This window comes from Xenopus laevis, chromosome 6S, assembly GCF_017654675.1.
Source record: "Xenopus laevis strain J_2021 chromosome 6S, Xenopus_laevis_v10.1, whole genome shotgun sequence".
Lineage (NCBI taxonomy): Eukaryota > Metazoa > Chordata > Amphibia > Anura > Pipidae > Xenopus > Xenopus laevis.
Genome location: NC_054382.1, coordinates 98,887,062 through 98,914,789, shown reverse-complemented (window position 1 = coordinate 98,914,789; position 27,728 = coordinate 98,887,062). Strand labels below are relative to the sequence as shown.

General features: G+C 38.6%; 1 protein-coding gene, 1 non-coding gene and 1 pseudogene across 3 annotated transcripts; 1 reads left to right on the top strand and 2 right to left on the bottom strand.

The window, feature by feature from the left end:
* Window positions 1–1,252: 1,252 nt before the first annotated feature.
* LOC108719727 lies at window positions 1,253–8,751 on the bottom strand (annotated as a pseudogene).
* A 4,506-nt stretch (window positions 8,752–13,257) lies between these two features.
* Window positions 13,258–23,034, bottom strand: ube2v2.S (ubiquitin conjugating enzyme E2 V2 S homeolog). Of its 2 annotated transcripts, none has more exon segments than NM_001086928.1 (4): window positions 13,258–14,300; window positions 16,405–16,530; window positions 19,364–19,512; window positions 22,999–23,034. In NM_001086928.1, coding segments are annotated over 4 exon segments (438 nt in total). In that variant the 5' UTR covers window positions 23,015–23,034; the 3' UTR covers window positions 13,258–14,153.
* Window positions 23,035–23,196: 162 nt separating this feature from the next.
* Window positions 23,197–23,269, top strand: trnaa-agc. The gene has a single exon. It is a non-coding gene; the product is annotated as a tRNA-Ala (tRNA).
* Window positions 23,270–27,728: the final 4,459 nt, after the last annotated feature.

Here is a 27,728-nt window from a genome sequence, read left to right as displayed (position 1 = left end):
TCTATATCTACAGGTATATCATCTACATTTCTATCTATATCTGTATCATCTATACCTATATCATCTATATCTATATTTACATCATCTATATCTCTAATTTATTTATATCATCTACATCTCAATATATATATATATAATCCCTTCTATATCATCTATATCTATATCATCTATATATCTATCTATCTATATCAGCTATATCTATAGTTATATCATCTTTATCTATATCATCTATATTGTGCTACTTGTTATTGTTACTATTAATCTTACAATTTGACTTCCACACCGCTGCCTACTTCAAGGGGTAACTGAGACCCTTACAAACAGATAGCAGATGAAGTCCCGTTATGAGTATTCCTTTCTGTATATATGTTTCTTCTAATTTACTTTTTAAAGGAGAAGGAAAGGCTTGGTGCACTCGCTCCATGGTGCTCACCAGGCCGGTGCAGTTTTCTGCTGTTAGACGCACCGGCCCGGGGTTTCAAGTAAGTCAATACAATCACTTGGGGGTGCCTAACATTTGGCACCCCCAAGTGCACCAAGCCTTTCCTTCTCCTTTAACCTCACATTTCTCTAATTGCATTCTGTGCCAAGTGTTTTCTTGACATATAGAAACAGCTGTTCGTAACATGCTATGGAAAAAATCTGTTGCTACTGTAATAACTGATATTCAATTGTCAATATGTGGAAATGAATCCAAATGAATCCAATAAAACACACCCAAAATATTATCCTCTGTTCAGCTTTGAAAAATCCAAAATATCCTTCATGTACAAAGCCAATAAATGAAGAAGAGAGGACTTCTGTAGTAAAGGTGGCCACCAAGCAGCAGAAGAAGTTTGCCATGCCAACTTAACGTCCCAGAAAGAGGCTACTTCTCGGAACCTGGAACCCAGCGGCAAATCACATGACCAGGGGCAGCTGGGAAATTGACAAAATGTCTAGCCCCATGTCAGATTTCAAAATTGAATATAAAAAAATCTGTTTGCTCTTTTGAGAAATGGATTTCAGTGCAGATTTCTGCTGGAGCAACACTATTAACTGATTCATTTTGAAAAAAATGTTTTTCGCCATGACAGTATTCCTTTAAACCAAAAATTCAGACAGGGAGGAACACATTTCAGATCTAATTGGGACAGGGATAAAGGATATGCAATGTTTGGCAATGACCATTTATTTTGCTACCAACCTGTGAATATGAAAAAAAAGTGTTGGCAGCTTATAAAAAACAACATAAAAAAGAGCATTCTGCTCATTAAAGCTTATGGGATGCACTGCACTTCGGTGTTACTTCCGAACTAGAGTAATTCACATACTGTTCTAAGTAAAAAAATATCAATATTACGTGTAGATCATAATGTTGCATTAGAATGTATCAAAGGTAAACAGTGAAATGTGCCTAATATTGATGAATGGATTCCATTAGCCCACAGCAGTCAGCAAATATATATGCCACACTTACTTTTCCGCTGAGTGTCTAAATCTTGTGAAGAAAGGAAGATTTATTCAAAGAGTGTCAGATTTAAACTGGCTCCGGCCACATCCAATGGCTGCACTGCAATAGCAATTGGTTTGTCAGGTGATAATCATTGCTACAATTATTTCTAATGTTCACTGCTATATTACAATCATATATTTCCCTCAAGAGAAGTGATTTTTTCATGTTTAATAAGATTTAGTGCTTGATACAGACAACCAGTCTTTGCAAAGAAATAATAATTTGCTACTTTCATTCCTTGTACAAACATTTATTTATACGAAAAGAGTTGATTTTTATTTCTCTCTTCTCATGTCAGAGCTGATTTTAGGGAGAAATAAACAAGGTTCTTGTCTAATGCATCTTTTTTTTAGACCTGCAGAACATTTCTTGTATGCAGTGGGAAGGTATGTACCGTATTTTCTGGGAAAAGGTGACAGCAAGGATGGTGTTAGTACCCCTCTATTCTCCTTTTACATACAGTCAAGGCCACACTATCAGGGAGGTACAGTGAAAACTGCAATCAGAAGCCCCATGGCACAGGGGTCCCCTAGAGATCTAAAAGTGTGAGTTGGGTCTTGTGCTAAAGTGGGTGAGGTTTGCATGTATCGTGGATGTGTTTTTTTTAAATGTCAGGGCCTTATGTCCAGGCTCCCAGGAAACCAATGTTGGGGCTTTGAGAGGTTAGTATGGGGCTTCCAAATTTCTGATGATGACCCTGCATACAGATTTATGTCTGGTTGCTGTCTGTATAACAAAGGGATGCTGAGAATGTATTTGTACTGTTATTATGGTTTTCTTTTATTCTGTAGAATCAGGTTGGTTTATGTGGGAAAAAAATACATTTATATTCATTTCTAAAAGTTCAGATAGTGTTTATGCACCTTTTCTACATAAACCTAGCTGAATGAATTCATGTCAAAAAAGGGCATTCATTTTCTCTTTAGGACATTTTTTAAGTTGCATTTACTATAACAGCCCAATTCAGTGGTGAGGCAGATTCTAAACCTTTATAAAGAGTGTAGACAGCTGTTGTATACAGGAGAGACAACCACATCTAATAAAGTTGTTTCTTACCCTACATGGATCATTGGTGCTTCTGGTCCACAGATCATTCCTGCTGACACTGTTAATGCACAAGAAAAGAAGGATCTAAAGCAAGTTCTTATGTTAAAAATATGCCTGATTGACGCCCCATTCAAATAGCCTATGACTTCGGGAAGAACACTGGATGATCCTGATAGGCAAAAGAACAGAAAAACAAGATGTAATACACAAGTGTTAGAAATCCATAAGGAACAACAGCCTGTTAGCTATGACCATATCTCATATTAGCATGGCATTTGCTTATTCATTATATATATATACTGTAAATACACTTTCATATAGGTCATAATTATTTTTTAAAATACACAACTTAGTAAATAACTGTTAACATTACTAAGAACTGATTCTAAATTTTATCAGGGCTGAAAATAGGGGTAGGCAGAAGAGACAAGTGCCTAGGGCCAACAGTGGGGATTACTGGGTTCAGAATAATAGCAGTGTGTTCTAAAAAAAAGTGAATCCTTATAATAGCTTTTATTTCCATACACAAAAATGCATTGGGAACACTGCACATTCTATTCCAAATCAAAACATCAAGAAAAATGTATTGAATTTCGTGTGTGAAGAAAAGGGAATATTAGGCTGTTCAAAAAAATAGCAGTGTCTGCATTCTTCTTTACAAACTCAAACATCCACTGTATAAATGGAAATATTCTGGCACCTGTTACATTCCACAATTCTTCTGCATTACTTGGTTTTGCCTCAGAAGCAGCATTTTTGATGTCACCCCACAGGTTTTCTATTGGTTAAGGTCCGGGGATTGGGCTGGCCACTCTATAACATCAATCTCGTTGGTCTGGAACCAAGATGTTGCTCATTTACTGGTGTGTTTGGGGTTGTTGTCTTGTTGAAACACCTATTTCAAGGGCATCTAATCTTCAGCATAAGGCAACATGACCTCTTCAAGTATTTTTATGTATTGAAACTGATCCATGATCCCTGGTATGTGATAAATAGGCCCAACAACATAGTATGAGAAACATCCCCATATCATGATGCTTGTGCCACCATACTTCGCTGTCTTCACACTGTACTTTGGCTTGAATTCAGTGTTTCAGTCTGACAAACTGTCTGTGGCCCCTAGACCCAAAAAGAACAATTTTGCTTTCATCAGTCCACAAAATGTTGCCCCACAGACAATGTGTTCTTTGGCAAATTGTAGCACGTCTTTTTTCAACAATGGGACTTTGCTGAGGCTTCTTGCTGATAGCTTGGAGAGATATTTATATAAGGTTTTACTTACCACCACAAGCCCAAATGAAACCAGCATCATTGCAAAGCTAGTTCCTACTATAATCATCCACGTCCGATGCAGATGTCAATAGGAGTTGTGGCAAAATTCAAGCCATTTTTGCAGAGACAAAGTGCAAGGCACGAGGTGAAACAATACACAAAGTAAATGATCCTCATCATATAGCAGACAGTCAGAGCAGTTTATGGAATGGAAATGACAAGGCTAGAGCTAGCATGGTTGACAAATAATTTTTCTGTGTATCTGCATTTCTCTGCCCATTTTGGTAAGAAAATCACAAAGCATGGGCAAGCACGCTGAAACTTTAGATTCAGCTAAACTATTTATGTTGATATAACACAACATAAGGAACAGTAAAAAAAACTGCATTAAATCGTCTGTAATAATTTTTCAAAATGACAGAAAAACAATAAAGCCATTGAGTCAAAATATGTTAACCCAGCACATTATGCACTATGAATATCTCTTAATTTTTCTTTCCCTTTTCTTTATTTGCAGTAATTGTGTGTTTTACAAGACAATATACATTACACTGTATTTCAATGTTTTATATTAGTTATGCAAGTACATGACCTTTATTGGGGGGATTAGTATTACATGTTCTAGATGACTGATCTTCAACCTTTCTCTCTAAGGTTATTGTTAAATTAACAATTAATGCATTGATTAATGAGCCATTGATTCTGGTGCATGCTAACAACTGCCTTGGCTTCTACACAACATGCAGATGAACTATTTTCTAATGAGCCATGAAACATGCTCTAGAGGCTCCTTATCTTAATAGCAGATTTTTGCAACATTAGATGGGTCATTTACGAGACTAGCTGAAAATGCAGTTACGGTAAAATAGATTTGAAGGTTCATTTCAACTTGCACCCAATTTGCGAACACAGGCACACTCAATTGTATTTCATTATGACTCCTGCAACTCCCTGTGTGGCCACAATTAGGGGACTGCATTGTGGTTAAAAACAAACTCATGATTTCCATCTGAATATTGCACTTTGCATACTGCATTGCATTAATAAATTACCTTTTATAAACCAAAATATCTATCTATCTGAAGGCATGGATCCTCCCTGTTGTAGGGCTGCTGTAGTTCTGAGTTATTGCACTAAGTCACAACAAGGTGCATCAGTTCTGTTTTGTTCATTTATTTCTTCTTAAGTCTGTTTTCTATGTTCTCATGCAGTTAATGAAACAATGATATGCAGTCACTTACTTGAATATATTTGTCTACAAGCTCCCATTTAATTTCAAAGAGGAAAACAATTATTTGGTGCATTTAGAATCCAAAAATTCCAACAAATACTCCTATAAGTCCCATCATGAACCAGCGATCCCAGTCTGATCTGAGGAATGATGACAGAGACAGTTATTAGTATTGTAGGAAAGCTTCCATTGCAACATATTATTTATAGTTAAAGTATGCTGCGAGTTCTAGGCCAGCGACATCAGAGATGGATTCTTAAAATAACACTACAACTACAATAACACTCCTTAGCCCTACAGGGAATGCAACCCACAAAATACAAGAGGATACCCAAATAAGAATTCTGCCTCTTCTATGTACACCTAGCTCTCAGTTATTTTTCATGTGTTTATCTATGAAGAGATTCAAAATATTTCTTCTATATTTTATCCACCCTTCTGCCATTTAATTATGGTGGCAGGAATAACTGACCATTAATCTCACTTTTTTAGAAACATGATGGAAGTTGCGCGGGAAGGGACAGTTTTCATTGGAGAATCTTGCTGTATCAATAATTAAATTTGGGATAACTACTTTTGAGAGATAAACAGAGCCATTTATTGTATGTGGGCATCCAAGAATCCATGCATAACAACTTCAATGTTATCCTATAAAGGCCATGACCCCTGCTTGCCTTAGCTAACACCTGAGTTTCATAAATAAAATATCAAGAACTGGGACACAGTGTTCCAGAATTTAAATTACAAAGTTAATATGAATCTGTGCCTTACATTTTGTATAGTGGTACTCAAACAATACCTACTTTCCTCTAATCCTGAATTGCCTTTTGCGTTCATGTCCCTCAGTGTTCTTTCACTTTTGTCCAGGGGAATAGTGAACAACCTCTAGTGACTTTATAAAATTAGAACTGGAGTAAATGTGAGCAGGAAAAAAGTAAGCAGAATTCTCTCTGGAAGGAATAGAAAAAGACAGACCTAAAGAAGATTATATGATCAATAGATTCCCTTTCATTTAAGGCTAAAAAAGAGGGGACCCTTCACCCAAAAAAAATATTCAAAATCCTATTTTATCACATTAGTCAAGCAAAATGAACTTTAATTACACTATATAAATTATTTGAATCTTGTTTCCTTCAGTCTGGGGATTCATAATTATATCAAGCAGGCAGGAGCCATTTTGTGGACACTGTTATTAAGACAAGCCTTGCATCATCTTAAAGTCGTGTTTGTGCACCAGAATGGGGGAACCCGATGTCCATCCCCATGCCCTGGCTACACAATTAAACGGTAAAGAGAACGGGGGAATGTAGGGAGAGCATTGACATCTAGGAAGTGCTGAATGGAAAGTGAAAGTTATTGTCTGCCCCACCTCTATGCCTAAGGCATAGAGGAGGGGCAGACAATATTTGATTGACAGCTGAGAGTTTTAAATGATCTTAAAACAGCTATGAATGCTTTAATAAAAAAAATGTCATGTTTAATTTGCAAAGGACTTTTATTATATAGCTTTTTGTGTCTGGGTGACAGGTCCACTTTAAAAACAGGAAAGACTTTTCATTATTTATTTGTATTTAGCATTGGCTTAATATAAAGCATGAAAGGAGTTTTAAAAATAAAAAAGGGATGCTCAGAATTCAGCATTCCTTTTAGAATTACAGTACTTTTGAAAAATACAGATTCAGCCAAATTATTTGCATCACACAACAAATGTTTTGTTGGATCTTCAGTCTCAAAAGTGTGTGTGTGTGTGTGTCTGAAAGCAAATTATTTTGGCAGTAATAGCCATTTAAGTTATTATTAAAATGTTGAATTTGTATTAAACATTTTCGTCTTGGTATTAGAAACTAGTTATTATAACAATTATGGCAAATTATTTTTTTTGTAAAAACTAGTCTCTAATTGTCATTAATGAAATATTGCATCTCGTTTTAGTAGTATGATGACCCTAGAACATGATTTTTGTATAGTTATTGCAATTCCATAGGTAAGGTCACCATGAAAAACCCTGAAATTCTCCAATAAAGTATCCTTTGGAAGAGCAATGTATTTAAGTGTATATAGGAGAAATGTATACGACATTTTTTATTGTTTGCAGAAATACTATTGATAGTAAAACTCTTAAATCCCAAATGATATGCATTTTTCCTTAATTTGGTTAGAAATGCAGACATGCTGATCTTCCTGCAAATAAAAAGAATATAAACCTTAAAATCACTGTTTTGCACTTGTACGTGAAGATAATTTCTATTGCTTTTTGTCAAAAACTTGCTCCCCAGGTAGTCTAGATCACAGAGAAACTGACAGCTCTGCAATTCACAAAGAAATACTAACAAGAATTTACAACAACATGCTTGTCCTTTTCCATTCTTAGAACTGTAAAGCCAAGGGAGCTATTTAAATGATCGGCCATTAAATTTTTTCAATTTATAAGGCAAAAATCTGTATAAATCTTTATAAAAATGCAATATTTTTCATAGCATACCATAGGTGATATTGTGGTTATGTTTGCTACATTTCAGATAAGGTTTATTAATATGTCCCTTTCACTAATCCTACAACTATATGCCTCAGTTTAAATATAAACCATATAAAAAATGTTGATGCAAGCACAGAATGATCTATAATAGAGGCCCTGAAACAATGGTACTGCTTCTACAAAGGAGCCCAGAGTAGTGGATTGCAGACCAGTCTGACACCTAATTAGGGTGGAATTTGGGCTAAATGCTCTCCGAGTTAAACCTGTAAGGCCAAGCCTGACGAACAGTTAGGGTGATTGAGTGAAACACTTAATTTTTCTTTAAGATAATGTTTTCTTGGAATTAACTGATAAAACAATAATTTATAAGCAGTGTTTCTGAGAACTGCTGCACATCTGTGTTGCATGGAGTCCACCAACTTCTGGCGCCTGTTACATTCCACAATTCTTCTGCATTTCTTCGGTTTGCCTCACAAACTGCATTTTGATGTCACCCCACAAGTTTTCTATTGGATTAAGGTCCAGGGATTGGGCTGGTCACTCCATAATATCAATAATGTTTTATTGGTCTGGAACCAAGATGTTGCTCAATTTCTGTTGTGTTTGGGGTCGTTGTCTTGTTGAAAACATTTCAAGGGCATTTCCTCTTAGTGTTCTGTTGGTTTTCTGTTACTCTACTACACCTACTAGTAAATTGTTTGCCATGTAGAAATATAATTTCTACCAAAAACAGTGATTGATGAGGTTAGTGAGGTCAAACTGCTATTATTTGAACACAACTGTATGTATAACCATGTTCGGAAGTGACGTGGCTTTGGCTAAATTTTGAACCACAAAATGGGATTCAATCCAAAAGCCTTATGGCTATAGGTAATAATGGATTGCGCAGTACAGGTGTTAAGAATGCTGGCGACATTGGGTTTTCCAAATTCCAGATAATGGATCTTTCTGAAGTTTGGATTTCAATACCTTAAGTCTAAAAATCCTTTAAACATTAAATAAACTCAATAGGATTCTTTTGTTCTGTTTTCTTAAATGTCTGGAAAAAAAGCTCTAATAGTGTAATATTGCCGGAGCTCGTGAATTGTCCTCCTGGAAATGCTGCTTCTCCGTCTCGACAGGGACAAGGCAGCGGCGTCTCCACTTCAGCGTGTTTCACAGGCAAGTGACCGGATTCTCTCACCTCCGTGCCGGTCCCGTTAAGCAAAAGAGAAATCCCCCGGCCTCCATCTTGGTGTTCCTTATCCTGCATTGAGCTCTGATATAGAGCTCCAGCAATATTACACTATTATAGCTTCTTTTCAGACATTTAAGAAAACTGGTTCTCGCCTGCACCATTAGATACCAACTGCTTTGATAAGCCGACATTCAAGGATCTATTTTGTAAGTAGATCCGATGTTTCATTAACCCCTGGAAAGAAGCACGCTACTTTATATATCTTTTATTTAGATACCGGCAATTAACTTTTTCAATCGTGAGCGCACCGATCTTTGATAACTTTCTGTTTCACTTATATATCAAGTATATAGTATAGGCTTATACTCGAGTCAATACAGTTTCCCTAGGTAAAATTAGGTACCTCGGCTTATACTCGAGTATCTATGGTACTTGCACCAGGTTTAATGTGCTGGTCACTCTGCACTTGCAAAGGGTGTACCAAGATACAGAGCTCAACTCTACTGCACAAAGGAATCGTCTTCTTAATAACTACCTTAAGTGGTGAGTAGAGTGCCCTGCTGCATTAATGAATGGCATGCTAGTAAGAGACATGAATACAGCCATAGCTGGACCAAATATGTGCCACTCCTTACTCAAAGACTTCACATGGTAGATACAAGTAGCAACTGCTAGTGCCATGTCTATAGCACCTTATGTATTGTATGCACAAATATATTCATATTCATTGTAGCCAAATATTTTAGTGATAACAGCTGCACATACCGCTAGCTATTTAACCTGTACCTGAGGTGCAATGCTGCGGTACTGCACACTGTAAATGTGAAATTATTGCAATTCTGTTTATGGGTTACTTTGATAATTCTATAGGTAATACAGTTTATGTCTAAAAAGCTGTATGAAAAATAATTATTATGCAACCACTAGAGTTTAATGGTTTTTTTCTATTATTGCAACAGTTTGTCTTTCAATGGATCCTGATAAAATTGACCATAGTGTAAGAATGTGATAGGGATCTTAGACGTACTGGGACATGGTTTGTTGTGGATTGTGTATCTCCGTAAAACCCTGTAGAATATGTGAACACTGTATAAAGAATTACATTATTATTTAAGGGGGACACATCTACCTGGCTCAGCAAAATATGCCCAAATAACCCTATTTAAACCAGAGAAAAACTCGCCAACTGCACTTCGGATTTGGTTCGGTATTTGCCCGAATCTATAACAAAGGATTCGGGGGTTCAGCCGAATCCAAAATAGTGGATTCGGTGCATCCCTATTTTGTACAATGGACCATATCGCTATACTCTGCATCCAAAGTGATTGAAACTCAGAAAGGACTTTCTGGTCAGAAAATGTACTTTACATAATATATGTAAACAGATGTGGCCTTAGACTAAGGAGGTTATTTACTAAACTCTGAATACAAAAATCACGAAAATATTTGATATAAAATCTGACTCACGATTTTTTTTGGAGTTTATTAAACCCCGTGGATGGAAGTTTGAATCACAAAATCTGGCATCTCAGACCTGTCGAGGTTGCATTTAAGTCAATTGGAGAAGTCCCAATGATGTGCTCTGGGTTTTGTGCAATACCCCGAAGTTTTCCGGGAAAAATCCGAAAAAAAATCCAAAACAATCGTGAAAAATCCGATAAAAAAATGTGAAAAATCGTGAAAATCTGATTTTTTTTTTCCCACAAAGCAAATAAGCGGATTTGATAAGCGGGTTTGTAGCAGAAAATACTTTTGTTTTTGGTTGCCTTCCCCGTCTCCCTACATTGCCAGGGATCTATCTTCTCTAAATCTGGACTCCTTGAGAACTAAGTTTATAGACCAGTGCAGTTGTGTACTTGCACAACATTCACTCCACCTGAATTGTTTTATGCTAACAGTCACAGTGCTAAAAGCTACTATAGAGGCTAATATTTAGTATGGTCAGACTTTCTGTCTTGGATAGAAATGACATATGTGCAGTATGTAGAATACATTTCTAAATATGTCCCTGCACCCACTCTGGATTTATTTGCAGCTCACTCATGCCTGGGTAAAATGGCACATTCAGTTACATTGAGTAGAAAAAACAACAGCCTGCCAGAAAGCAGTTCCATCCTAAAGTGCTGGCTCTTTCTGAAAGCACATGACCAGGCAAAATGACCTGAGATGGCTGCCTACACAGCAATATTATAAATTTAAAAAAATACACTTGCTGGTTCAGGAATGACATTTTATAGGTTAGAGTTAATTATATGCAGTGTAAACAGTGTAATTTAGAAATAAAATCTACACCATAAAAATCATGACAGAATCCCTTTAACAAAATAAGTTTAGAGAGCTCACCTACACCTTATCTGCAAATAAGGCTAAAATTAAAGACAATAGTAAAGGGGTGATTTTTAATTAGTTCTGATGAAGCATGCACTTTTTTTTATTCTCAATTAACGGCTTTGTAATATGAAATTCATATTATATACATACAGTATACACCAATTGTAAGACAGCCCCTAAGTTTGGGTAAGCTTTGAATCAGCAAAAAATATAGGGAGCTTCTGGGGGATTTATACCAAGAGCCTGCTAAAGGGTCGTGGGTTGGCGGTCATTACAATGTTTTTAAAGTGCTCCAATTTTGGAGATGAAGCTGCAAATGGTCAGAACCTTCATTCAAAAAAGTGAAAATAACAATTCTGGCATGTTTGCTAGCCTGCTCTTTGCGCAAACCATAAGAAGACTTAGGGGCAGATTTACTAAGGTTCAAATGGTAAATTCAAATTTTCCATTTGTTTTTTTTTTTTTTTTGGTCAAAAGTCAAAAATTCGAATTTAAAACCACCAACTCGAATTCAAATGAGAGATTTATCACACCTTGATCCTGGAAACCGTTAAAATCCGACTATTCTCCACCTAAAACCTGCCGAGTTCATGTAGAAGTCAATGGCAGAGGTCCGTGAATTCATTTGAAGGTGTTAATTACCTTTCTGACGTTCAAGTTTTTTTTTTTCAAAATTCGATTCAATGTTGGAGTTTTTTTCATAAATTACCTCCCATTCGAGTACATTTGAATTTATTGAAAAAATTTCACATAACTTCAAAATTCGAACTTTTATAAATCTGCCCCTTAGTAGTTTGTTGAAAATAAATCCACTGTTACTTTTTAATTGACCCCGCTAATATCTTGCAATATCCTGGTTATAACAAAAGAGAAAGACAAAAAATGCATAGGTTTGCAGCATGAGAATAATGTGTCAGTAACATAGTAAAGGCGGTTAAAGAAACATACATTTTACAATACGTAAAAAAAAATGTTACACTGGTCTTTATATTATCTCTTCAGTTCACCATTGTCGTTCCACAACAGATGCTTTTTAAATAACTGAAAGTATCATTTTGTTGCTTGTTGACAACTGAACAAGTGTTCAGTGATTTATTGAACGCAAAGTTGCTATTCAGAAATTTTAAATAAATGTCATCAGTTCAACAAAAACACAACAGCCTAATCGAATGCTTTCCACATTTTATTTACATTGTAAGACTAGCTGCAGTCTCAGAATCACATTATTCATATAATCGTTTCCTCTTGTTATACTTCTGTGGCACTGAAACTTGAATGTCATTTATTGGAACAAAAACTGTAAACAAAGGTTTGCTGCTCGTTACATGTAACAAACAGGAGCTGCTTTACAGAAATCAAAACCCCATTTCATAAATAAAACTAACTGCTGTGCCTCTTGGTGAAACAAAAACTGCAATTAGAATCCACTAAATTTGTGGATGTAAGCATTTCCGTTTCACCAGCTAGCATCTGTGTGCAGATTCTGTTACATTTGCAGATCTTTGATTAGTGAGTGAAACACACAATAAGGGGAAGATTTATCAAAATATGAGTTTAGAGCTTAATAAACAGATAACCGAACAACTTCACTTTATGCTTTACCTTGTGAGGCTCTATGATAGTCTGAGGCAACTCGAGGCTTTTTTTTAACAGTACAAAACGAAAAAATCCGATGGCACACAGGACTGCAGGAAATCTTCCAAATTTTATTTAAAAAATATGCATATGTAACGTTTCAGGGAATAAAACCCTTTTGTCAATCATGCTTGACAAAGGGGTTTTATTCCCCCGAAACGTTGCATTTGCACTCCGCTTTGAAATAAAATTTGGAAGATTTCCTGCAGTCCTGTGTGCCATCGGATTTTTTCGTGTTGTACCTTATTGTGAGGTGGCCGAGCCTCTACCCTTGTGCACCAGGCGTCTCTTTCATTTTGCAGGGTGTGCGAGGTCCTACACTGCTTTGAACCTTTTTTTTTTTTTTAACAGTTCCATTGTGATTTTTTTGTGACAAATTATTACTCCTTAAATGCAATGAGAGAGGAGCAGTTCATGTTAGGTTCATCTGGATGGGAACAAGACAATGTATCTAACAATCATTTAAAAAGAAAATGCCTTAAAGAATAATCTAAACTTCAGCTCACTAAAATAAGTCCTAATAATGAAACTGAAACCTTCAATCACAAATTCACTCTGGAATGGCTGTAATAAACCACGCTGACTCCAAGCAATTCGGTTGGGTGAATTCTGCCTCTTAAGTTTTAATAGATTTCATGTTCTGCAAAGCAAAAACCTACAAACACAAATAAGAGTACCAGTTAAAAAATAAATAGAAAATAGGAATTTGATATTAAAATAAAAGATACACCTCCCAAACTGCAAGTGAAAGACTAATTTAAGGGAAGGCAGCCTGAAAGAGCCACAATATCCTAAATGAGAAACTGTATTTTTTGTAGACGCTGCACGACTGACATCATTGCATCATCTTTGGTCAGTGAAACATTCAGAGTCAACTAAAAGGCAATAGACGTGGCAAAGGGATAAAGCTAAAGGGTTAAAAGGGCAGAAAAAAAAAGTAAAAGGAAACTAACATTACCACTTTCAGATATTATCTGGGGCTCTGCTGCAGCACAGAGATTATTTACTTGTGTGTATATATTTATATAGACATATACACAAGAACAGGTTGCTTTCAGTTAATACCAGAACATGAACTGCTGCTCTTTAGAAACAACCGAGATGTGATTATTTCAACAATCAGTGCTGTGATCTGCAATTAACATTATAATGGAAGAAATAAATTCCTTTTGTTTGTTTTTTTGTTTTTAAAACAACCTTTAACCCCAAATAAAATTTAAACATATTCTTGAATGAAAGGGGTAAAGGCTGCAACATGAGAATAAATCATCTACTTGTGTTGCATACAATATCCATAACTGGGAGTCTTTAAAACTGTGAGACACATTCAGGCATATGAATCATGTGCAAATTGTGCCCAGAATAGGTTTGCTAGGGCCAAAAGGGTCATCCCTCTCAGGTGGAAAGGCATGCAACAACTGACATTGCAGGCCCATCCATAATATGTGGTGGGGGCAACAGGGGAAGTACAGAAATCATTCCATATGAATTAATTGTTGTAGGTTTGTCCTTCTGGTGGCTGTGGAAGCTTCATATTTTCTTTGGACATCATGAGGCGTCTAAGTTCTTGAAGCAAGACTTTAATGCTAAAGGAGTTTTGCCACTTAGCTAAAACAGGTATGCTTCGATAATCCACCTACATGGAGGAAGAACAAAAGGAACAAGTAAATATTGGATTAGTAGCACAAAATTTAGAACAGGAGACAAATGCATCAGTAATCATATCATATATAACCTTACAATACAATACAGACATTTATTGTACCAAAAATACTTAAAGGGATTCTGTCATGGGAAAACATGTTTTTTTTCAAAATGCATCAGTTAATAGTGCTGCTCCAGAAGAATTCTGCACTGAAGAGCAATTTTGAAATCTAACATAGGGCTAGACATATTGTCCATTTCCCAGCTACCCCAAGTAACGTGACTTGTGCTCTGATAAACTTTACTCACTCTTTACTGCTGTACTGCAAGTTGGAGTGATATCACCCCTCCCTCCACTAGCAGCCTTACAAAAGAACAATAGCAAGGTAACCAGATAGCAGCTCCCTAACACAAGATAACAGCTCCCTGGTAGATCTAAAAACAACACTCAATAGTAAAAGCCAAGTCCCACTAAGACTGATTCAGTTACATTAACTAGGAGAAATAACAGCCTGTCAGAAAGTAGTTCAATCCTAAAGTGCAGGCACAAGTCACATGCCTGGGGCAGCTAGCCCCATGTCAGATTTCAAAATTGAATTTAAAATTCTTAAAAAAAAATCTTTTGAGAATTGGATTTCAGTGCAGAAGTCTGCTGGAGTAGCACTATTAACTGATGGGTTTTGAGTCACTTTCAGGATCATAGAGATAGCAATGCATCCTGTAGTAGCAATTGTGTGCTTAACCTAGGCCAAAGTCCCATATGCAGAAATCCACTTACATCAAGAGCTACTTCAACCCACCTGGTATCCCTTAAATGAATTGTTCAGTGTAAAAATAAAAACTGGGTAAATAGATAGGCTGTGCAAAATAAAAAAATGTTTCTAATATAGTTAGCTAGCCAAAAATGTAATATATAAAGGCTGGAGTGACTGGATGTCTAACTTAACAGAACAGAAAACTACTTCCTGCTTTGCAGCTCTCTTGGTTTACACTGATTGGTTACCAGGCAGTAGCCAATCGGTGACTTGAAGGGGGGCTACATGGGTCATAACAGTTTGCTTTTGAATCTGAGCTGCATGCTGAGGATCAATTGCAAACTCACTCAACAGTTATGTCCCATGTGGGCCCCCTTCAAGTCGCTGACTAACCTCCATACACATTTTTCATTTCAGTTGTTTTCAGATTGTTCTCTAGAAATAAAGACTTTTTCAATTACTCGCCATTTTTTACAGTTTTTCCAAAATCTAAGTTGAATGTACCTTGAGTCTGGCAGCTCAGTAATTCAGGTGCAGATGCTAAACTGTTCTAATTTTGCAACATTTAGTTGATACATTTCTCAGCAGCATCTCTGGAGTATTAGCAACTATTATATCAATTCTAAGAGCTGCCTCTAAAGAAACTCAGGGATTCTGTTCAGCAGGGACAACGATAAGAAATGTATCAACTAAATGTATCAATTTAGAACAGTTTACAGGGTCGACGACCCCCCTTACAGAGCTGCTTTAGAAAGATGAAAGATTAGACTTACACTTAAATATTAGAAAAACGGTCACATATAGAAAGTGTAAAGTAATCGGAAAAAGTATTTATTTCTGGTGAACTATCTGAACTGAAAAAAGTTTTGAAGGCGAACAACCCCTTTAAGAGCCGAAAAGTTGTATTCTGTTCTGTTATGCTACACATCCAGTCACTCTAGCCTTTATACATTAAATTTTTAGCTAACTAACTATATTAGAAACATTATTTTTTATTTTGCACAGCCTATCGATTCAGTTTTTATTTTTACACTGTTCCTTTAACTCTAGTGGGGCAGTAAGTAGGAAGAAAAAGAGACAGAAAAGTAAAAAAAACTTGGCCTTAGTAACTGAACAGCCATATACTAGAAAGCTAGTAGCACATAAAACAGTTCTCTCCACACATTCCCCACCCTCTGCAGACATGCATCCTGTTCAGCTTATTTAAATATTAACCAAAATTTTTAACTGTTGATTGATGTTCCAGTAAAAAAAACACTCAAATGCTAGATGCTTATAAAGATATATGTGTGAGACAAAAACACAAATGTTAAAAAAATAACCAATGAGAACCCAGCTTACCGTGCCATTGGAATTATTTATTCCGTTCATATTCATCTTTGTTACAAACCTAACTGTCGGTGGGGCTTCTGGATATTTAGGTCCACATTCTAATCTTAAGCTGTAAATTCTATTTTCATAATTTGTCTGAAAACCAAAAAATATTACAACAGAAAATTAAAATCCATTATGTAAATATTGCACAAATATTTTTTGTGTTTGCTGTAAACATGTATACTGTTTACTCATGATTATAATGCAAAAGGATTTTATCTGTTACAGCACATGTAAATTTAATTTCAGTGGAGGGCACCAAAATATTAAATGTATTAACGTAAACAAACTGGGAGTATTTCAATATTCACTCTCACTGTAACTGGGAATTTCAAGATTTTGAGCTTTCTTTCAATATGTATAACAAACTTTACTAGGACTGATTTAACCTAGCTGCCGCTCTGCAAATCAACGGCATATGTCAGCTCCAAGTTCCATGGTTAAAAGAACAGTAACACCAAAAAATGTAAATGTTTTAAAGTAATGAAAATATAATGTACTGTTGCCCTGCACTGGCAAAACTGATCTGTTTACTCAAGAAACACTACTATAGTTAATAAAAACAAGCTGCTGTGCAGCAATGGAGGAAATTGAAAAAAAGCCTATATGGCACAGGTTAAATAGTGGTTAACAAATAACACAATTATGTTCTACATCTGCTGTGTAACCTGAGCCTTTTCTCCTTTGAATGGCTATACAGCAGCTTATTTATATTAACAATAGTAGTGTTTTTGAAGCAATCACAGCAGTTTTACCAGTGCAGGGCAACACTTTCATTTTTTGATGTTACTGTTCCTTTAATTCCGAGACCACACCCTTGACAAAGGGCTTAGTGTTCAAAATGTTGGTGTATTCTCCCACAAATGTATCTGTCCTGCAAGCCTGAGTGCTGCTGTTTTTTTGGAATACTGTGTTTGGTATGTACAAAATTATGTTTTAATGACTTTGTAATTATATATTGTTGTCATTATATGCTTTATTTAACCACTTATTTGCATTCCTTAAAGGAGAAGGAAAGTTAGGCAACCCCAAGTGATCGCATATACTTACCAGCCCGGGGTTTTCTCCAGCGACCACCACGGAGTGATCCTCTTCCTGTGTCTTCTTTCTTCTCGTGGCTGTCCATGCGCAGTAGCGTGAAAAGCCGAACTTTACCTAAAAATTTGGCTATTTTGTAGGAAAACGATCCCTCCGTGGTGCTCACTGGAAGAATCCATGAACCATGCATCGGTTTCAAGTAAGCACATGTGATCACTTGGGGGTGCCTAACTTTTGGCACCCCAAGTTAAATACCTTTCCTTCTCCTTTAAGTGTCTGCATTAATAATGTGATGTACAAAGTAACTTTTTGTAGCTAAGTCTGAGACCACAGCCTTTTCAATAGTGAATGGAAACAGGAGTGTGTGGCAAGACTCCAGCCATCACTGAGCAAATATTTGAAGAAAACACCTTAAAGGGGTGGTTCACCTTCAAGTCAACTTTTAGTATGTTATGGACACCAATTCTTTGTAACTTTTCAATTAGTCTTCATTTTTGTAGTTTTAAATTCTTTCATTCTTTTAACTCTTTCCAGCTTTAAAACTAGGGTCACTGACCTCAGCAGCCAATCAACTACAGCTCTATGTGGCTACAATATCACTGTTATTGTTTATTGTCTTTCTATTCAGGCCCTCTCTTATTCCTCACATTCATATTAAAGTCTTTCATTGAAATCAGCTGCTTAAATTCCAAATTGTTGAGGTGCTGAACAAAAAGCTAAATAATTAAAGAAACCACAAGAATAAAAAATAAAGAATAATTACAAATTGTCTCAAACTATCATTCTACACATATTAAATTCTACCATATTAAAAGTTAATTTTAAAAGGTTTTTAACCTTTGAGTTAACTTTTAATATGATGTTAGAGAGTGATATTCTGAGACAATTTGCAATTGATTTTCATTTTTTATTATTTGCAGTTGTTGAGTTATTTGGCTTTTTTTTATTAAGCAGCTCTGTAGTCTGCTATTTCAGCAATCTCCTTACTAGGGTCCAAATTACTCTAGTAACCATGTACTGATTTGAATAAGAGACCAGGATAATAACAGGAAAGCACCTGTTTATTAATACTAGAAATAAAAAACAGCAATAACAATAAATGTGTAGCCTTAGAGTATTTATTTTAAATGGAGTCAGTAACCCCCACTTGAAAGCTGGAAAAACTCAGAAGCAGAAGGCAAATAATTGAAAATAAAGACAAAAAATTATGAATTGAAAAGTTGCTAAGAAATGGCCATTCTATAACATACAAAAAGTTAAGATGAACTTCCTCTAACGGCTGTTACACTAAGGGGCCTGCTCAGGCATTCATAAAGGAAATGCTAGGCAATTTTTTCGTAACTGCGCACGAACGGATTTTGTAACCAAAAAAGTAAATAAGTGTGTGTGTGATTATTTGTTCTGGTTCCAAAACCCACCAGCACACCCTGGCCTCTCAAGCACAAGCTGGCCTGGTGCACAGTTGCAAGGGATCGGCAACCCTTAATGGAGTAAGTTTAACAAAAGAAAACCGGCACTCAGAGCTCAATGCATGCGGGTAAAGCCCTGCGTGTTAATTACAACGTTACGTTTCGGCGGCGTGCCCCTTCGTCAGATTATTTGTTCTGGTACAACAAGCGTTTTCTATACCAATGCTTCTTCTGTGTTTTAATGCTTTGTGGGGCCTTCCTAATAACCTGATATGAAAACAGCACATTTGACATAGCCCTAAATTTGAACAGCATTTAAAGTTTTGGAACCTAAGTTTTGATATATTGTCAATGCTATTAAGCTAGTGTATATTTTCATCTAGAGGCTCCAACACAAACATTTTATGTTCATAGATTTTATCCAGAAATAGTTGCAAACAAGATTGCCTGGTACAAGACACCAAGATTACAGAACGCACCCTAGGGGGTCCAATTATCATTCCTGTCCACCGAGTGAGTGTCATATCTTCATCATCTTCAAGGCCCCAGCTGACTGTGCCGTCACCCACACCTTTCTGCCCTTCTTCAAGCTCTTCCAATAATCGGAAGTTACGAGGCACCTTAATACCTGTTAGAGTGCAATAATATGTAGGTTATTAGAAGCGAGAAGCGTAAACAATAAAGAAACTGCTTCTGAATATATTTTAAAATGTCATATTAAATATTTATTTATCAAATACAGGTTTCACATTTAAAATTAGAATACAGCTTATCACAAATAAGGGAAGAATCCGTACAAACTATTGCTTTAAGCTACAATTCAGAATTGTAAGCATCAGCAAGTCACACCTGAAAGTACTACACCTGATGCAAATAAAATGCTTTCTACCAAAGATTACTGTAATAGATCATAAAATATCTCATGTAGACGGCTTTCTGAAACTCCCCACTAATAACTGCAAGTATATTTAGAATTTTAACAAGCTCAGTTTATCTTCTAAACCATGCGTCCACAACCTAGACTGTTCAAAAATGATTGCATGCTCATGAACTAACTTGGCATGAGCCAGTCCCAGGGCTAGACAGGGATGTTCATGGATATGCTCCAGGCACCTGCTCAAGAGGTCTACCCACCTTAGATCTGGCAACTATAGAACTATGAGTAGGAGAGGGAGAGATTGAGAGAGAGAGGGAGAGAGAGAGAGAGAGAGGGAGAGAGAGAGCGAGCGAGAGAGAGAGCTCTGAGTGCCATCCTGCCAGGATGGTGCAAGTCAATGTTTTGGTGCTGCACAGAGGACCTTTATTTATCAAGACATCACAAACAGTTTCCCAAACCAATCAAACTTTGGGAAATTGTTTGTGATATCTTGATAAATAAAGGTCTTCTGTGCAGGACCAAAACGCTATTAAAAGTTTTGCCCACAGGCGATTTACATTCTAGCCAGTGGGAGGCAGTTTGGGGAGTTTAACGACCCAGAAGAAGAGGAGATTTGTCGCCGGGCGACTAATCTCCCTGAATCTGAGCGTGTGCCCTGACCCTTATAGTTTTGCACATAAATTAAGTCCCATGAGTGCTCTGTGTTCTCTATGATGAAATCAATCTATAAAGATATATATATATATATACACACACAATGCTGTTTATGGATATATTCTAAATTAACTAAAATATGACAGGTACCCCTCATGTACACAAATGAAACCATGCTAAGTAAAGCACTATTCACACATAATAAAACCAAAAGTGAAAGCAAAGAGAGTTGGGATTGTGACTGCCAGACTAGGAACTTTGGCAGCCAGCAGTAGCAGAGGGAGGAAAACATACAGAATTTAGGTTCAAAGCTTAGCACATTCAAATTGCAGCAGCTGTAGAACCCTGCATCTTTGGCAAGATCAAATGCTGCCAGATAAATAAAATAAATAGGTGGGCTGGATGTTGCTGACAATTAGGCTTGACACACATGAGTAGATTCGGGGAGATTTAATTGCCTCTTCTTCTGGGAGACAATCTCCCCGAACTGCCTTCGCATGTCTTCCCATCTTATTTAATTTAAAGTTGCCTGCGCTAAAACACACGCAGCGCTCCGTTTTCTAAAGTCGCCTCACAGGGAAAATTCGGAAAACGAAGCGCCGCGTGTGCTTTAGCGCAGGCAACTTTCATTACAGCGGATGAGAAGACATGCGAAGGCAGTTCGGGGAGATTGTCGCCCAGAAGAAGAGGCGATTAGTCGCCAGGCGACTAAATCTCCCCGAATCTGCCTGTGTGTCACAAGCCTAAAGGTAAGAAAGATGCAGAGCAAAGCTAAATTTGGAAAACAAAGATGCAGGGAAAAAACATACATGTATGCTGCATAGCAACAGGAGGGCAGGATCCTGCAGAGACAAGAAGTGTAGTAAAAAGCACCAGGGTAAGAGATGGCCTGAGGGACTGATGAGTGATACAGAGGACAGAGAAGCAGGAACATTTACAGCCCACTGTTTAAAGGACATGTAAAGTCTAAAATAGAATAAGGCTAGAAATGCTGTATTTTGTATACTAAATATAAACATGAACTTACTGCACCATAAGCCTAATCAAAAAAATAATTTATGCTTTCAAAGTTGGCTACAGGGGGTCACCATCGTGTCACTTTGTTAAACATATTTGCAAGACCAAGACTGTGCACATGCTCAGTGTGGTCTGGGCTGCTTAGGGATTATTATAAACAAAGCTGCTTGAGTTCTGCATGGCTGGGAAGTAAGGCGGGGGCTCCCCCTGCTGTTCATAAGTATGATTGTTTCCCTGCTCAGCAGTTAGGAACCGTCTGACAATTCCTATACACAGCAGTTAATGAAGGGAGAATTTCACTGCATACAGTCAGGTTTCTTATAAAAACGGTACACATTTTTTAATTAAAGTATATTGGTTTCTTTTTCAATAAAGAAAGTAAAAATGGGATTTTATTTTTTTGCATTTACATGCCCTTTAATGGTTGGTCTGCACAAACCATTGTCGCATTCAGAGGGGGCAGATGATCAGGAGATGCTTTAAGTGACACTGAAGCAGGTTATTTTGGGGGTGGGGGAGGGGTGCAGAAGGCACATAACAGGGTGAGAGGGAGAGACAACATACAGGGTGGGGAGCAGTATAGTGGGTTACTCTGTGACACATCCTTCAGACAAGGTAATAGGTAGTACACAGGGAAATCAGGAATACAATGCCAGAGTGCATGAGGCAAAATACTAAACTATAGGACATAATATTACTTAAAGGAGAAGGAAAACCCCTGGGCGCAAAACCCCTCCCTCCTCCCCCCTGGCCTACCTGTCCCCCTGGGCAAATGCCCCCAACTTGTTACTCACCCCTCTGCGCAGGTCCTATCCACGGAGTTCACAGTCGCCATCTTCTCCCACGCGCGTCTTCTTCCTGCTTTGACTGGCGCATGCGCAGTAGGAACATTTACCGGTACAGATCTACTGCGCATGTGCAAGTGAAATCGGAAAACTTTGTGACTTTTGGCGCATGTGCAGTAGATCCTTACCGGCGAAATGCTCCTACTGCGCATGCGCCAAAACGCCGGTCAAAGCAGGAAGAAGACGCACGTGGGAGAAGATGGCGACTGTGAACTCCGTGGACAGGACCTACGCAGAGGGGTGAGTAACAAGTTGGGGGCTTTTGCCCAGGGGGACATGTTGGCCAGGGGGGAGGGGGAGGGACACTGGGGAGGGGTTTTGCACCCAGGGGGTTTCCTTCTCCTTTAATAAACAACTGGCACTGGGCTTGAACCCAGTTACATCACTAATAGCGCAATAACGCGGGGAAAGTGCAGCACATCACACAGAGATAAGTCAGATACCCGGCACTTGAGCTCGCCCTGCCCCCCAAGTAGGGACGCTGCCAGCAATAGCGCACGTGAAGGAAGACAAGCCCGGCCTAACCAAGTCCCATTCGCACAACCTGGGGAAACCCGAGGCAGCGAACGCAATGAGAACCCGCTAAAGACAGAGTTCTCTTTTGTCATGTTAACCCTAAAAGCACATGGCGGGGATGCGCCTCTAGTACAACTTTAATCTCAGTCCGCTCACAAACCAGCACCGTCGGACTTTATAGCTTCCCGGCCCAGCACACACAGACCTGCGCACACCGCCATCTTCTCCGCCGCCCAGAACCGGAGCCCACGCACCACTAGACGTCAGCGCGTACAAAGGCAGAACAGCCACCAACCTCAAACCCGCCGCGCGTCACTTCCGCCTCCCATTCAATCGAACTTGATGATTGGCTGTTGTCTACGTGCTGTCACACATTTTATTGGAAGGGATCGTAGTTTCACAAGGGGAATTAGCTCAAATGGTAGAGCGCTCGCTTAGCATGCGAGAGGTAGCGGGATCGATGCCCGCATTCTCCAGTCTATTTTGTGTTGCATGTAAATTCATATTTATTACTCAGCATTTGAAGTTCTTAATAACTTTTGGAAAACATATCCACAAATTGAAATTGACATTAAGGAGGTGGTTTACCTTCAAGTTAATTTCCATTAGCTATTTGTTTTAGTTTTTGAATTCTTCTGACTTTCAAACAATGACCCTGGCAGCCAAAAACTCTTGTTCTGTCAGGCTACGGTTTTATTATTGTGGTTGCCCGCTATGTAAATCTGGCCCTGTGTAAAGGTGGCAACTAGGGTGGCCACCCTGCCGGTATTTTACTAGCGTAGCCAAGTAGGGTCGCCACCTGGCCGGTATTTTACCAACCTGCCCGGTAAAAATGATAGTTGATCCCAATGTTAGTAATAGCGGAAACAAAAAGATAAATATATAGGAAGGCCGGTATTTTTTCTCCAAAAACGGTGGCAACCCTAGTGGCAACCCTATCAGGTCAATTTACCTTAAATAAAATATGAAAAATTGTTACCTGGTTGCTGGGGTCTGTGCCAACTCCAACAAAACCTAGGAACAGGGGCTCACCGCCAATGAGGCAACGCCGGAGAGATTTCCAGGGGCGGCAAAAAGCTGCTCCTGGTACCTTTAAGAGCCAAATTTCCGTTTTTTAAAACGGAATTTCAGCTTTACTAATGCGAGAGATCGCAGGTAAGTCGGCAAGGGGGGGGCGGCATTGCAGGAGGCGCCTCAGGGGGCCCTTAGGTAAGAATCGGCGCTGCCTAGGAAGAGCCACTGGTCTAGGACAATTACAGTAGAACCCCCATTTTACATTTTTTGAGGGGACCAGGAAAAAATTATGTAAAATCAGGAATATGTGTTAAAGTAACTTTTTCTGCAAGTACTGAAAGGACATAAGCACAGGAGTGCATTTTGATTTTAGATACAACATTTACTGTGTTAAAAACAAGAGTTAAGCATTGCAGTTAAGGATTACATTATAGAGGGCATGTGTTAGGCCTCTCTGTCAGTCACATACAGGGCTGCCATTAGAAATGGGCCTGCCCACCCCAAGCCCCACCCCAGATCTAGCCCACTCCACGCCACAGTTAAAAGTTCACAAAGACATCAGCGTTAAAAAAAGTAACAACCCCCCCCCCACACACAGAATTTATAAAAAGCTATTGATGGTCAGGGTCCCCTTACAAGTTAAAAAAAACTGTGGCGCCAGGGCCCCCCATAAAAGTTTTTTTTAAAAAAAAAAACATTGGTGCCAGGACCCCCTTACAAGTTAAAAAAAAATTGGGGCCCCAGAGAATATTTAAAAAAAAAACATTGGTGGCAGGGGACTATAGATTATTAAAATAATACATTGGTGGCCAGGGGATTAAAAAAAACACACATTAGTGTTTAGTAGAATTGAACTTGTGGCTTCAGGCTCCGTTAGTGATTTCGGGTCTTTTCGCCGCTTCAGGACTTAAATTTCGTCTGTTTTCGTGACTTCTGGTCTTTTCGCGGCTTCAGGACTTCAGCTGTTCGTCACTTCGGCATTTCGGCTGTTCGGGACTTCAGGAGAGGGGCACGGCTACGGCGCCGTCAAGGGGGCCCGGCTATTTCGAAAAGTGAAGCACAGCAGGGCCCTCCTTCAGGCCCGGTACAGCAGTACCCCCTGTGCCCCCCTGATGGCGGCCCTGGTCACATACACAACATAAAACAATAAGTGATTGGTGCAGGACTGTATAAGGGGCAGACTAATTGGAATTGACCATTTACAGGAAGAACCATGGCAAAATATACATCTGGTTAGTATTTTAATCCTCTTTATTTCACAATTAATTACATTCATAGAGGAAAAAAAGTTTTGTGGTACATCAGCACAACATTTTGATGCAAGTTAAGCAGGGCCGGATTTCCCCTGAGGGCACTCTGAAGCCAGCACTCTTGCCAGTATTCATATTTCCTTTTTGTTTGCACAGACTGTATTTGGTTGTATGGCGGCTCCAGCGAACATGCGATAAATGCAATGCCGTCAAAGTTGCCAAGATGCTATATTGGTAGGCTGTTTACGGGCAGGGCTTGCAGGGTGAGGGAGAGGATCAATTGGATTTTGGGAAGATGAGGGTTTTTTTCTGGGTGGATCATTGGAGTTACTTTGCATACAAGGGCAATGTTCTTTTATTGGGGCATCACACAGTTGGTCAGTAGGACTGTCCACCATGGAATCAAGGTGGTCCGTGTGCTAAAATTCAGGAGGTTCCCATATTGCTTTGTTTTAAGCAACAGGTTGATTTTCCCTTTTTATTCTTCACAGATGGCATTAGGTGGCACGGCAGCTCCAGTAAAGTTCCAATAGCAATAAATGCAGGGCCATAAAAGCTGCCAAGGTGCCGTATTGGTCGCCTGTATGTAGGTGGGGTTTGCATGGTGGGTGCAAGGCTCAGGCAGATATCGGAGGGGGCAGCTTGATTGGGTTGATTTTCCCAGTCTTTCCATTTTTCAAAGACTTTGCTTGGGTGTATGGCAGTTCCAGCAAAGTCCCAATTGCAATACAAGCTTGCCTCAAAAGCTGCCAAGGTACACTTAGTGGGCTGTGTATGGGCGGGGCTTGCAGTTAGAGGATGGAGATTGGGCAGATTTTGGGGGCATTCTTTTGGGAAGATGAGGCGTTTCCTGGGCAGATCATTGGAGTTACTTTACATACAAGGGCAGTGTTTTTTCATTGGGGCATCATGCTGTTGGGTTAGCAGGGCTCTCCACCATGGGGTTCAGGTGACCTGCGGGCTATTTGGGGGCCCCATACTGCACTGTTTTAAGAAACAGGTTGACTTCCCCTTTTATTTGCATAGACAGTGTTTGGTGGTATGGCAGCTCCAGCAAGTTTCCCATAGCAGTGCAAATTTGCATTCAGCCATAAAGAGATAATTTGGGCTATTTCACTTTAGCTTGCAGCCACAGTACTATAGCAACTAGTGCATCTATGCCTTAGCATGCTATTACTAACTGAAATGATATATCATTAAACTGATATACCTCCCATCCAGTCCAGTGTTCCCTTTGCACTCTGTGCTAACACCATGATCCTTTTGTGCTGACTAAATAGTGCCTAAACGGAAGAGTAAGAAAATGCTAGACCGTTATATACCAGCCATTCGTGAATCTTAGAGGTAAGATGAAGAATGGGCAGAGGGGAGACCTAGTGATGCAAAAACCATACCCACATCCTTGCAGTAACATGACCAACTGCTGTACTTTTAACTGAAGACGGAAGGCGAGGGGTAGCATTGCACTGAGTTGAATTATTGGTTCAAATAGCAGTAATACTTGAGGAAACTGAAGTGTCAAAACTCCTTCTTCCCTTTTATTTTATTTTTATATTTAGTGCAATAATGCCTCTGTGCAAAATGCAAGGCCTGTACGGATTTGGATTGTTTACCCTATAGCGGAAAATCTACTGGGCCTGCACATGGTGTTTTGCACTGCACTCCCTTGTGTTGAGATTTAATCCGCTCAGCCACAGGGAGTGCAGAACAAAATGCAGCAGACTCTTCCGTAATGGCACCTAATCACACAGGTACATGTAAGTGTTGAAATGCATCATGTTGTGTTTCACCTGCATTCGGTGTTTACATCTGTCCCTGTGAGTACAGCCTGCTTTATAAGAATAGAATGTGTTTTGGAAAAATAAAAAAGCTTCTCTGTAAGAGCCCTTACCTCAAACCAGTTACACAGCAGCAGGATGAACTTAAACACCAGCTCCAGTCCAGGTCTGATCACCCAGTGTAGGTGCCCAACCTTACTAATGCTCATATGACTATATGGAGCAAATCCGACGGTTATGTATTAAGTTACTTATATTAAGTGTAGGCTTGTACAGAAGCAAAAGCAGGACCATCTCCCTGGTTAATGAGGTCTTTAGATGTACAAGCCTGTTGTCACAGTAGTACAAAATGATTAAGATCTGAGGAAGTGTGCAAACACAAAACGCGTTAGACCTCAGACGCTGTTACTTGTAAATTAAATATGGAAATAAAGATTGCTTTTTTTATACTTTTAATCGTAGAGTGCTGCTTTAGCATTTGGTGTGAGCTTAAAATGATTAAGATGGTACCCAAATCCATTTCCAATATATGGAAAGCACGGAAAGATAATGCTATATTTAACCCTTCCATTTTTCCCATGTTCCCACTAAAACGTTTTGAACATTTTGTGCGCTTTTAGTTCACCTAGAAAAACTATACATCATTATTTTGGCGAACACTTTGGAATGCTATGCATCCAGTGTCATAGCACCCCTAACAGAAAGTAATCCCCAGAAAGAACAGTCCCCCAAATTTAAATTATGAAAAGTTTTTCTACTAACATTTCCCAACATAAAATAATCTATATATGACTGTCAGGGGTCTCCCAAACAGGTTGGTGCCTTTTTGCAAATATTGTCATTTTTATGGTCTACAGCAGATAAGAATTCCAACACCCCTGCAGAAACCACAC

Excerpts from the sequence above, each read along its gene's own strand:
- ube2v2.S (XM_018268582.2), bottom strand. The coding sequence starts at position 19,408 with ATGACACTCACTCGGTGGACAGGAATGATAATTGGACCCCCTAGG. Across the intron at positions 16,531-19,363 it reads TGATAATTGGACCCCCTAGG|ACAAATTATGAAAATAGAAT; the intron begins GTGCGTTCTGTA and ends TTTGGTTTTCAG. Across the intron at positions 14,301-16,404 it reads TAAATAATTCCAATGGCACG|GTGGATTATCGAAGCATACC; the intron begins GTAAGCTGGGTT and ends TCCTCCATGTAG.